General features: G+C 42.7%; 1 protein-coding gene across 2 annotated transcripts in view; it reads right to left on the bottom strand.

Moving 5' to 3' along the window:
- The window catches only part of LOC307263184 (uncharacterized protein), a 30,662-nt gene extending 18,003 nt beyond the window's left edge, over positions 1 to 12,659 (bottom strand). For both annotated transcript variants that reach the window (XM_080044261.1, XM_080044262.1), the window contains exon 1: positions 12,327 to 12,659. In XM_080044261.1, coding sequence (XP_079900387.1) covers positions 12,327 to 12,418 — 92 coding nt within the window. In that variant the 5' untranslated portion in view covers positions 12,419 to 12,659. The remainder of the gene's footprint in view (positions 1 to 12,326) is intronic.
- Positions 12,660 to 13,779: the final 1,120 nt, after the last annotated feature.

Here is a 13,779-nt window from a genome sequence, read left to right as displayed (position 1 = left end):
GTGTTAGTGGTTTAATATCCCTTTGCTGTCATTTCAACTGAATAACATTTGTAATAGCCCCACCCCAATGAGATGGGATTCAAGTAATGGTCCCATGAGAATGCCAGTGTCAACTCAAAAGATATAATGTACTGTATTAGCGGTCTATTCCATTTGCATCATTATGTCAGCAGAAAAGCTGACTCTGGTAGAGGCCTTATGTTATCCGCTGGCAAATACTCAAATGCATTTGGGTTATAACTTATGATGTGTCGGTGGTGCCTAACACAGAAACCTCGATCCAATTAACCAAACCATGCCAGGTTCCAATCAACAGCACTGTGCCAAACAGACTTAGGTTATATTTCTGGACAAACACACACACACACACACACACACACACACTTAACTCCCACAAACAAAGAGTTTGATTCAGTCATTGCTTCACATTAAACAAGGATACCAGGAACAATACACCTGTAAAAACCTTCAATAGTTCAGTGAAACGTTTACTGACGATACACAGAGACCTTGTTGAAAAGCTTTACCTTATGGTCTGGCAATTCAGATCAACCCAAAACTGTTGGGTTAAACATGAATCCATATCAACAATATGTTGACGTACTTTTAGTAAGAACCATGGCACTGCCTGATGGCACTGCCTGAAGCTACAACAGTACAGTATTACTCATTACCTGCCCGTTTTTATTTCTAAACAAATAAACCGGCAGGGCTCCCAGTGACTCAAGTGCAAACAAAGTCATGCAAAAACACAGCTTAATTTGCATGTCACAAGATCTTTAGAAACTGCAGGATGGTTAATCATTTTGAAGTGAACAAACTTGACCACAGGTTAGGTAAAAGCCACAACTGTTTCCTGTTGTTGTTCCCCTAAAGTGTCCTTCCTCAGTGTCTTGTAATACTGAAACAAATACAAAGTCAGTTTTCCAATTATCACTTCATACATTGCATGGATATTGTAGTATAGCTTTGCTCGATCATGGTGTAGTAATGCTAATACTGATGATAAATCATTTAACCCCCCTTTGAATGACAGCCAAGTTGACTTGCTCAGATCCACCCACTGAGTAACCCACTGACTGATCTGTATAGTGTTTGACTGGGAGGAGGACACATGATCACAATCCCCTGGAGACTATTACAGGCCGCTGAAACTATTTGGCCAGGGAGAGAATGGTTAAATAGTTGGAGAAATGACAGAGGCAACTGAGAACAGAATTATAAGAGAAATGTAGGTGGATGAAATATAGGAACGCTCAAAATGTAAATCAACAGAGTTCACACAATATCAGTCAGTGAGGGGCTGAGGGGCAGAGGGAGAAGGGGGAGGGACTCACAGGATGGAATGCTGACAGAAGGAGGGGAGGGAGGAAAATGTCTGTTCTCAGCAAAACAAGGAGCCAGAGAAGTTTAGAATATGACAAACTAAACAAATAAGTAATTAAAGTGCTGCCAAGGACCAGTGAGAGAAAACAGCCTCCTCCGTGTTGAGGCAGATGGAAAAGAGCGGGGGACGGACAAAGAAGGGACAAGAGGCATGCAGCTGTGTCGCACATTGTCAGTTTGAAATGTCCTAAAAGAACAAGCTTGCCACGGCTGATCGGTAGTGAACACTGTCGTGGGGTGATGAACTGTGTGGCCGTGCGTGCAGCGGTTGGATTGCAATGACAACAGTCGGGCTCCTGTTACAGCCATGAGTTAATCTGTTGATAACGTTAGCCAGTCACTGTGAAAATGGAGCTGCACACCTGCTAATTACTTAGCTAACGCATTTATCTGTGTAATGTAATCTAAAGGAGCAAGTAATGCCTGTGCGTCAGTGTAGGTGTGTGTGTGTGTGTGTGTGTGTGTGTGCGTGCGTGTGAGTGTCTGTTTCGCCATATTTTGTCTTAAGACAGAATGTAAACCTTGGACAGCTGAATAGTTGGGCAACTCAGTGTTGTACTCATGCTGTGCAGTGAAACAAACATATTTCTTAACTCCAACATGCAGCCAAGGTAAGCAATTTCCGTGCTTGTTAAGAAAAGTGAGTGTGCACGTAAGAGTGATGGGGCACATTTAGGGGGTGTAACAGAGGGAGAGGTATATTTAGGTTGGAAAAAAAGTCACTCAAAGAACTTAGTTCACACTGGGGGAAATGATGAAAACCACCAGGGGACATAAATCGGTAGGCTAAAAGGGGCACATTTTACAATGGCATATGATGGGGAACAGCCGCGCTTTATAAGAGGTTTCGAAGGGGGACAGAGGAGTATCTGGTTAATGAGGGCAAGTGTCTTGAAGAAAGTATTACAGGAGAATTGTCATTGGTCCTCATGGGGTACATTTCTCTTACAGGGAGGTATGTTCAGACAGCTATAGGGGAATGGATGGGAACAAGATTTTTCCTATATATGTACCTGACATGGGGAGAGGAGAGGAGAGGAGAGGAGAGGAGAGGAGAGGAGAGGAGAGGAGAGGAGAGGAGAGGAGAGGAGAGGAGAGGAGAGGAGAGGAGAGGAGAGGAGAGGAGAGGAGAGGAGATAAACCCTTCAAAAGTCTGTGGTCCGCCGGGATCATTCTGGCATTTCCTGTGCATGTTGTCCCACCATGCTGCACACCCACACACACACACACACACACACATAGGAAAGCCTCCTGTATATCACTGTTATTATGGGACTATTAAAAGCATGATGGCATCTTATCTTGAACCATTTCCTTCCGTTAAACAAAGCAAACTCTCTCAAGTAACACACATCCACTTAGAACTCATTTGGCTGCCTCCCTTAAAGCTTTGATCTTTCTCTCATTCCTCTTCAAACCCTCCACCTGTCTTCTCATCTTTCCCTTTTCTCAGCTCTGTCGCCCCCCCCCCCCCCCCCCCTCCTCCTCCCCCAACCCCTCCCACTACCCAACTTCAATCCTTCACTGATTCTGCTTCTCAACAAGTTTGTGTGAAGGCCGCCCTGGTGAACTTGTCCTTACCTACTGCAATTCCTTCTCTTTTCTCTTACGCCCTCGGCCATTCATTTGCACCAACTTCACAGCCTCCTCTGTGCCTCTCCGCTCATCTCCCCCATCTCATTCAGTCTATCTCAACAAACAAACCTAACTTTCTCACCAGGGTCGTCAGGACAACGGAGCCCCTCAATTCTCCTCACCCACCCACAACCCAATCCCACCACCAGCAAGTGCAAACAAGACAGGAATAGGGAAAAGTGGAGTCCCCGGTCGAGGCCCTGCATCTAATGTGACCTTTAGACCGCCATGAATCTATCCATGGTGAAGAGGGGAGCAATGCTTAAGCAACTCAGCAAACACAGCTGATGATATCTCACAGTGTCAGGACAGCTATGGTAATAAGAAATGAGGGGGTTGTCCTGATATTTACTGTGTAATTAAGAGCAAATTAATATCGACAAAAGTTGTGTGGCTGTCAAGACACTGCTGCTGTGCCCAGCACAATCACAAAAAGACGAGCACTTAACATCACTGAACATGACGAGGCATTTCAGCAAGCCCTTCTTACTCCTCTCAAAACATGCATTCAGGCCAAAAAGAAGAGATGGACTTCAGAACAAATCCCGCCATTTTTGAGAAGACCGTTTTCCAGATACCACATATTTGGTTTATTTCTTGAAACAACGCATAGTAACACACCTGTTAAATCTACAACAAGGTTCTTTAGGAGAAGACTACCCTCATGTGTCCTGATTCTAAGTTGATCTTTCCGATGAGTTAATTCTCAAGCATTAGACCGCAGTGTTTGGATCTACTTTGGAGGCTTTGGAAGCAACACAAGAGAACATTATCCGTCACAACAATCTCCTGCTTCAGTGCTTTGCAATCCAAACATGGCAACAACGCTAAGATTGGTAGGTATATCTCATATCTTCAATACCAGTATATGAGTTTCAATGTACTTTGGTACAAAGATTTTGGCTTCTATCTTCGGAAAGGTGTGCAGCAACCATATCACCTAAACATCAGCAGAAAAATCTTCCCCTTTTTTCTATCATATTGTTACTCAGACATCCCCTGAAAGTGCCTCAGCTGGGCTTAAGACACACACACAATTTGACCTCCTGCCAATGTTTGAAGGAACACTATGTAACAGATGTTTTTAGACAACTATCTGACACACCCTTGGAAAGCCCACTCCGTCTGCTACACTCAAGGCCCATTAGTAAGATTAAACAAACAATTCACCTCTAACCAGCTTCCATATTTCATAGCATTTGCATGAAATATCCATCTGTTTTCACAAAGATACAGTCAATGTTTTCCAGCAAAGCGTCTCCGCCTCGATCTTGAACTGCAAAGGGAAACAATGACGTATTTGTTGTGTTCACGGCTGTAGGCAATAAACGGAAAGATTTCCAGTGGAAACAATGTGCAGAGGGCATCTGGTTTAAGGCCAAATGCTCTGAGGCATTTGACCGGACAGAGGGAGGATTTGATAGAAGGTCAGGTGTTAGGTAGGGCTGCACGATATATCAGTTATGTGAGATGTATAGATATAATCTCAATAGGGATACAAGATTGGACAATATTGTTTATATTGGGCCATGTTATGCTTCGCTAAAATAATCAGAACAACCCCAACAGCAACAATCATGTTGTACATTAGCTTAAAATGAAGCAAACTACAAAGGGCTACATATTAGGCTAGTGCTTCATCAAATGTAAGTGTAATTTTATTGTATCTTTTAGAACACCATCATCGTGTTAACCAAGGTACAGTAAGAATAGAATGTGTTTTAGCCTGCAGTGGAAGAGGGTGTAGACTTTCTGCTGTCATGATGTCCATAAAAATAATCCATTTATAATGTGTAAGTCTAATGTATTTATTTATAACAAATATATTAATAAATAGCTTCTACATCATGTGACACAGTGTGTCCAGAACACACAGGACACACCTTTTGAAATGGTATTTTAGTGCTTAATCTATTTCATATGAATATTTCTATTGAAAATCCTTGCGTTTTTCTTCAATAGCGTTCACGTTATGTGACCCAATATATATTGTATATTGCCATTCAGCCAAAAAATATTGGGATATGACATGTTGTCCATATATTGCAGCCTAAGTGTGAGAACAACAATCCTGGAAGGGATTATTGTTCATGTCAATCTACAATGAAAGAAGAGATTCCGGGGGCGCTAGTGGTGTAGTGGTTAGACTGTCCACTCCATGAGGCTAGGTCCTCGCAGCAGACCCAAATCCAGCTTGGGGTCAGTTCTCTGCATGTCCTTCCCCTCTCTGCCCCAGTTCATCTCTGTTTCTCTGCACTATAAATAAAGCATTGCAAATGCCAAAACAATAACCTTAAAAAAATGCCACCCTTGCTGGATATCATACAATGTCTTCTTCAGAGTAGTAGCTTTTTTGTGTTACACATAGTTAAGTTATTTTGGTCCCACTAGACAATTGACACCAATAGGAATAACAGTATTGCAATGGCACCTAGTCATGAAACATTAATGACCAACCTTTTGCGTCTTTCATGGGGCAATTACAACCACACACCAACAATTTGTGGTCTTGCACCCAACTGTTGCACGCTAAGAAACCCAAACAGACAGAGACACACATACAGTATAACCTTCTGCAATCATGTCTAATCTTGCCTGGGACCTGCTATTACCCTGGAGCTACATGTTAGACCCTAGATGAATCTAAACAATGTTTAACTGAGTAGTAAGCAGTTGTTTAGTGATTACTGTCAGAATCATTCCCTAACATCATCTAAACAAAGACACATAAACCAGCCATTACAACCGTCATCTTCCTCAACATGCCACCCACAGACATGATGATCTCACAAGCAGTAGGCTCAAGGTACTCTTTTGCAGAAGGCACAACATATACAGTGTTGTTGTCAGGTGCAAACCTTGGATCTCTTGAATGGAAACTATGGTGGAATGCTTTTTAAAAGCCCATATCTGTTGCCTAATGGAACTTTATTTTTCTGTTTTGACTTAATGTCACACCATAGGCACTTGATCCCCCAAGTACCACTCTGGTCAATTTAGTGCTCAAGGGCCCCAATGTCAAGCAGAGGATTAAAGCCCTTCTGGTCTGTCCGTTTGAAATTGTGTTGTTGTGACCTAAGGGGTTTTATTACTCCAAATGAATGAGTCCAAATGAGTCTGTGCTCAAAATGGTATAAAAGGCAGCTCCAATATTTGATTGTAGGGCTCATGCATAATTTGACTTAACTGAAAAACCGGTGCTGCAAGTTTTTTTTTTCTTTTACAGCAGCAATAGTGTGATAAGCCGTGCATGCTTCTTTGGACACCAACAGCTGTCTAAAGGCAGGTGACAAATTAAAAACTAAAACAACATAATGTGTTGCAGTAAATTGGTCCACCAATTGCAGCCAGAACAGCTCCAATACATCTTGGCATTGGATAATGGTGGAGAGCCCTGACAACACTGTGTTGTATAATTAAGTGTTTAATTTGGTTGTAATCTGGTGTCACAGCATATGATTTCAATCATTTTCATTTTCCTACTCATCAAACCATTCAGTGACCCTTCATGCCCTGTTTGGATGCAGGGATTGTCCTCCTGGAAGAGGCAACTCCCAAGGATTTTGCCATTCTAGGATAAGGTCTTTCCCATAGAACTAAATACAGATGTCGCTTTAGTCACTTTTCCTGTTGAAACACGAGCCAGTTGAGCAGTCTTGGTTACTGAAGCTCCTACCATTTGTGCCCAAACGATAAACCGTCTTTCAAAGTCACATATCTTTGACTCTTGCCCTCTTCATCATACAGATTTTGAATCAACTGGGCCTGTCCAGCATTTGTATGCATGCCACAGATGGCACATGGCTGGATGTTAATTGCCAATTGTAACCCCATCAGGTTTTTCTTTTTAAATATCTAGCATCTGTATTGTACACAGATAGCTACTACAAAATATTGTACAGGAAGCAGAGAAAGACAGAGTGAGTAGCAGGGAGGGAGGTAGAGAGAGAGGACTTTGCAATGGTCCATTGTAAGGCCGCCCTTTGTCTTCCCATTACTGCTATTTATATCAAGAATCGATCAAACATGTCCTGTCGTCATTCAGCCTGATAACAACACTGCGTGCTGCCTTTGAAGCCATATCCTGAACAGCCAGAGGAAACCAACCAGACTGCTTGTTTACCTTGTGTGGGACTACACATGTGATCAGAAGGATTTGTTTGAACGTAGAAAGCCTTGATAACCTTTACAAAGCTAGAAGAGATGATACAAGAACGCATGTTCGACAGCAACTGTTAATATGCCATTCATTCAGTCTCATTTTCCAACTGGTGGGGCATTATTTAAGGAACTGAACAAAAACCAGAACATGGTCAAGGAAGTTCAGCAGCGGGTAACTTCCCAGTGTGACGATGCAGATGATGTGGTTGTATATCTTTGCAAAGAAGAGAAGAGACTTGCTGTATTTGCACCTAAAATCACCCTCTGGAGTCAGGAAACATTAAACACCTTTAGACGAGCAGAAGCACTTAATCATGAGCATCCCCACACAATGGCAGCCCTGCGCTGGCTTAACCTTCCTCGCTGCAAATCTTCCCCCACACCCACAGGTGTATTCCAGGTTGCACGTAAGTAACGTTATACCCAGGTAGTCTTTAGGTGTTTATTAATCATGCATGAGCCTGTGGAAATTCTGGCAAGTAGCAGCAACATTAACACCCCGGGCCTATGCCGAAATAAAGACTCCTACATTTATCATCCACAAGAGAGTCCTTTCACAAGAGATCATAGGCCTGCAGAGGAGAGGATAGAGTGATGTGTCTTTAAATGACAAGGGGTAAGATTGATGACTTCATTTTCCCACAGTGTTGAAATCAAAGACAAGACACATGACATGAAAAAAAAACGATTTATATCCAGGTAATTATTGTGTTCGGTAGGTGAAATTACCTATTGTATTACAATACTGGAGGAATGGTATCTAACAGCTCCAAAATAACAACACCCTGGATACCTTTTATAAGGTGTTACTGAAACAAAGTGGAGCCCTTTCGATAACCGAAGTGCCAAGAGAGGTGTTTTTTCTATTTCAAAACAATGCTAAAACTGAAACTTGAAACCTGTTATTACATGACCATTACCATTTAAAAACAAAGGTCACGCATGAATGGTGTGTGCCAATAGCAAGATTTCTTAACTTCTCAGGAAATTTGTTCACTTACACAATGAGGAAATGTCTGAACCTGGTCAAATACATTTATACATTTCAAATACACGTGGGCAAGTAAAGAAAACACTCCCTAAAACATGATCCATGAACTTTGTATGTCTCACTCAGCAATCTAGAAACATTCATATTAGTGCATACAGTATATCCTCTATCATTCTATCATTACAATGTTATAATAATATATTCTGTAAAGTCATTGTCTAAGCATTTGGTTTCACTTCATGAAAATATGGCTACTGCACGTTTCATTCACGTAGGTTGATCAAATATGTATCTGACCTAAGCGTACAACTGGACTTTCAACCCGGAATAAATGAACACAAGCTTGACTAGTCTCTGAATACTCTGTCTAAACTGAATCCCTCTGTTACTACAATGAAATTAGCTATTGACTTTATGCGTCACTGCCTGCTGACTGTAAAAAAAAAAATCCCTGCGAGAGAACATAGTGAAACACTTAACACAAGCACAGCACACTTTGTCAAAGCGTGGACTGCAAGAGAGAAGTCTATGAAGAGGGTGTGTTACAAAAAGTCACTGGGGCCTACAGATGTCTGGATACATCCCACACCCAACTGCCATGAATAGAGGTCAAACTGTTCCACATCTCAATAGGAATTCCCATCTGATATGCTTTGCAAGGAAACAAAGCTGTAAACATTTTTCTAAAATGATATCGTCCCCCCTTTTTTACACGCTTGACTTAACTGGTGCTGAAATAGCTGTGATGCTTTTGTTTACAGTTATCGGTTGAGATGAAAACGTGAAGAATCTACAGAACAAATCACGGATTGAGATTTGTTTTACCGTGTTTAAAAAAACAAGACGGGATTTATTTTCTTTTGTAGTTTGTGCTATAATGAAAGACTTGCTTGTCGGCATTAGCAAGAGTGACCTTACTTAAAGCTGCAATTTGAATCATTTATTTTTGGTGTAAACTGGGCACAGATCATGATATCTGCTGCTAAGAATTAGAGGTATTTCCTGTTGGGAGGGGATAGACAATGTCCTTGGGAACACGCATTTTCACTGTTCCTCCTTCTTTATGTCTCTCACGGAGCACACAAACAGAAAACACATGCAGACAGCGCACATTTCCAGCCATACAGATTGGACACTTTGAGGTCCTCAGTGGTCGACCGAGGGGAAACCTCCAAGGCTGTATAAATTGAGCAGAGAGGTCTGAATTCAGCAATGCATTGAAACTGCTCCTCTTTACTTCATAGTCTCACCCACAAAGGCTCTGTTTCCCATTCAGGACACAAGGTCATTAGATAATACACACAGGGACCTCAAGGCCACACAGTTGGGGGCGGGATCGTTCAACAAAACATCCCTACTACCCCTCGCAGCGCTTCTCAACGCCCCTCAGGCCCACTTCAATAGTCTCTGCAGGATGCATGGACACAGGCAGAAACAAATATATTAACATGCAGACTCACATGCACGCTCACTAAATCCCTTTAAACACACAGACACCCACATGCAAGGTGGGTGTCTGCTGTGGTTTGACAGTGGGAAGCATGACGTCATTGTGTCCCACACCCACCTCTCTATTCAGTCACTGCAGAGTTATTTAGTCATAAGTGGGCTTATTGAATGCTGGGGGATTTCTTTCTCTCAATCTTTCTTTTTCTTTTACTTCTCTTGTAAGCACATCCAAACATGTGCATTATGTGGATGGAATAATCCATGTGTGTGTGTGTGTGTGTGTGTGTGTGTGTGTGTGTGTGTGTGTGTGTGTGTGTGTGCGTGCGTGCGTGCGTGCGTGCGTGCGTGTGTGTGTGTGTGTGTGTGTCTGTGTGTCTGTGTGTGTGTCTGTGTGTGAGACTGAGACAGAGAGTTTGTCTGATTGTTTTCGACCGGCAATGATTTGACCGTTAGAATAAATCCAGATCTGAAGTTGGCTGAAACTTTAGGGAAATTCTCTCATGTGAAAAACTGCTGGATCAGTGAAGAATCAACACTGAGGTGTTGCCATGTGACAAACCCTCTATAGTGATACTGAACATGGGAACTTTTAGATATTTGCCAAATGCAAAAAAGAGCGGAAAATGAGCCAACAATTTCTTTCCGCTCAACTCATGAAGCTGTCAGATTTCAGCTTGTCAAGGTGAACTCATAGGTTGTGAAAACTCTGTTCCTCAAATCAACGTCGACGTCAAGAAAGCTAGGAGAAACGTAGCCTACCTTCCTCCGCAGGGTTTCAAATTAGGTAGGGAAACCCTGTGGCAGAGAGAGATCTGAGGCATAGGCTGATGAAACAGAGATAGACAGAATCAGTCCTCTTCTTCCACATGAGAACATGATTGTGCTTGTTCCCTAGCCTAATAATTCCCTAAACTATAACTTAAAGAGGACCTATGATGCTTTTTGACTTTTATGACCTATAAACGTTGTTATGATGATTCATAGTCATGCTTAACCATACTAAATTATCAAATAATGACTTACATGCATTTCGACGTATTCCCTGCTGACTGTCTGGGGTGTCTGTGCCGAGCACTAAACACTATTCTAGCCAGTCGAGAAGTCACGTGTTCAAAGCGGTCTACCCTTTGTAACTTTGTGACGTCGCATGTAACTTTGTGAAGTCACCACGCGGATGTTTCCATGTATGGTAATGCTGTCACTTCCCTGTTCGCGTCTGCCTCGCGTCTGCCTTGCGCCCTTATAGGTCCATGCTCGCGCTTCCCGCCACTGAAAGGAAGGTAACCAATCACAACGGAGTGGGGTTTGCAGGAGGGGGGGAGGGTAGCGGAGATGGCCGATGCACAGGCGGAGGGAGCGGAGATTGCCGAAGCACACACACTCAAGTGTTGACAGGACGTGCTGGATCGCCAAAATAAGAGAAAGAGCTTCCCGAAAATCTACATAGTTTTTTTGTGATGTGATTCGTGTCAGGTTGCTCTATAGCAGTGTAAAACAAGAAATTAATCCCCAGAAAAGTAGTATAATAGGTCCTCTTTAACCAGTGTGGATACTTGGAAAGAGCAGCGTCATAGTAATTCTCCCTGCACTAATAGCTAAGGTCATTACAATGTGGAGATGTCAAAAACACAGTATAATAGTTGAGGAAATTGGTGAAAGACATTGAGACAGGCAGACAGAGTTGGAGAATGTGAGCTATTGTTTGGAGAAGATGTATAGGTCACCATAGTTACAGACCAGCCAAACCCTGTGTACAAAAAGACAGAATGAACAAAGAGTCTAGTAGTCAGGTTACAGCATGACATGGTCTCTCTGACATGGGTCAGAGCAGAATTAATCAGATAGATTATTTTATTTTGTTGATATGTTTTAAAGAATCTTCTGTAACCAAAGTTTAACAACAGAAAGTCAAATTTCTTCTGTTAAAAAAACACGTATTTGCATTTGCTTATAGGCTACTCTAGTTATATTCTGAATACTGTTTCTGTATTCATGTTTCAAGTTCACTCTGCACAGTTGGACTTTAATACTGTGTCCCTAAATACCTGTTATGTATTTGAATTACTATTATTACTGGCTAGTCATGTGGATGGTAGGCCACTCATGCATGCTACCAAGTAGTATGGTAAATTAAAGAGCCTCTCCCTGAAAGACAACCCCTGTCAGAGATCAGCACATGAGCAGAAACATGAGCCTACTGCAGCACAAAGAATGAAGCCTTTACAGCTCCTGGGGGAGAACAGCAAAGTCACGGAGCGCAAAAGCCCAGTTCGATTGGCAGCCGCCTGGCGTGCGTAAAGGACGGCGATACACACCTACCTCGCATCAACACCCAAGTCCTTGCATCCCTGTGCTACTTAGACCAGCCTTCATGCATGTGTCTTTGCTGGACGTAGCCTAAATATAGTTCAGGCTGCGTGCTGTCCCTGTGTTCGTCACCTCCGTATCCTTCATTGGATTAATTGAAATCAAGCCTCTGCTTACGCAACAGTCAACCTGGACATGTATGAACGGCTACTCACTCAGTAAAAAAAACAAGCTGGAGAACATGAAAGTTAATGAGAGTTATACTTCCATTTCCTCTATTTTTTTTTAAGTTATAGCAACACACAATTATAAGGTCGAGGTATACTGTCATGATGCAAACACATAGGATTGTGCTACGGCAGGGAGATGCAATTTAGTTCAAAGCCCTATGCATTACCAGTTGGTCGATGAACGGGGGTTGAGGATGTCCTCTTTGGCCGTGAGCAGCGACAGGCTGTAGGTATCAAGGTTGACCGTTTGCGTGCTCATGATGGCAAAAGTTTCCAGACCACTCCCGCAGCTTCTCTCTTCACTGGTCCCGACGGTTTTCGGGAGTCGGCTATGTGCTGGGAAACAGCCACAGCTAAAGCCACACCAAGGGTCGTTCACGGCTGAGAAAACACAGCAGTGGAGCTACGTAGGTTCATGCAATGTAAGGTCTTTAAGTTCCAAAGTGGTGAGATCTACGTGCAGGCGCTGCGCACTCACAGCTTGGAGGAGACTGCGACTGCACACTGGTCTTTGTGCAGCGGGGTAGAATAAGTTTTCACTAAAAAGCCCCACCTCCCGTTGAGAGAGTGGAAAGCATAATGACTTCACTAGCTGGGTCACTTTGAAGAAACGCAGCAGCCAGTCAGCTACAAGTACAGCCCATAGCTGCCACATGCATTATCCCAAAGGTTCACTTGGTAACCCTTATCTTTTACTAAGCAACTTCCATTCCACTGCCATTCGCGTGCACTCTTTCTAACAAACAGGAGTTATTGCACCACATCACCACTATTTACATAATCATGCCAGTGAATCATATATAGCTAAGGGTCAAAAAGCATGGAACAATCCTATACTATTATTTGTTTTGTAAGTTATTGTTATTATTTCAAACAATTGTGATTAAATAAGCTTCAGTTTTGTTGGTGTGGTTTTGAGGTGCTATACAGGGGCAAGGCAGCAGCTTTGGGTCTGTCAGTCTCTCTTTATCTCTTTTTTTTGTCTTTGAATCGGGCCCCTGCTGGCTCCTGGCAGACTCCAGAGAAGCCATTTACAGCGCAGGCCGTCTCTGAATGAGCCAAATAAGGGCCAATTTCATGGGAACTGAGTCTGAAAGAGGCAGAGCATACATAAAAAAAATAGCAAGGGAGGCTGATTCAGTGTTTAAGATCGGCTGGGGGTCTGTTCGATGGCTGCCCAACAGTGACACCCGCACAAAGTGACCACATGACCATGCACACATACCACTGCCCATGTGTACGCTCACACATGCAGAAACACACACACTCTGTGAACTCTAGACTACCTCCGTCCAGACAAGCAAACACACTCACACACACACACACACACACACACACACACACACACACACACACACACACACATTCACGCACACTCAAACACTGGTATTTGACTCTGGGTATTTGTGTGGGCATGAGTGTCTAAGACCTTGGATTATGGGAATGTTCCTGAGCTCTCTAATTTACTTAGCAGCCATTCTTAGATAATCCAGGACAGATGCAGGGGATAAAAGTCACAGGTTTTTATTCTCTGATGTGTCAGGGTCAGTCTGGATTTGACCCTGAAAATGAAATTTGCTTTTCATATTATTTCACTTAACAGTTAACACTCTATGAAAT

Source organism: Ammodytes marinus (genome assembly GCF_949987685.1).
Source record: "Ammodytes marinus genome assembly, chromosome: 2".
Lineage (NCBI taxonomy): Eukaryota > Metazoa > Chordata > Actinopteri > Uranoscopiformes > Ammodytidae > Ammodytes > Ammodytes marinus.
Note: the sequence above shows the minus strand (reverse complement) of the source record. Positions and strands in the feature narration are given on the sequence as shown.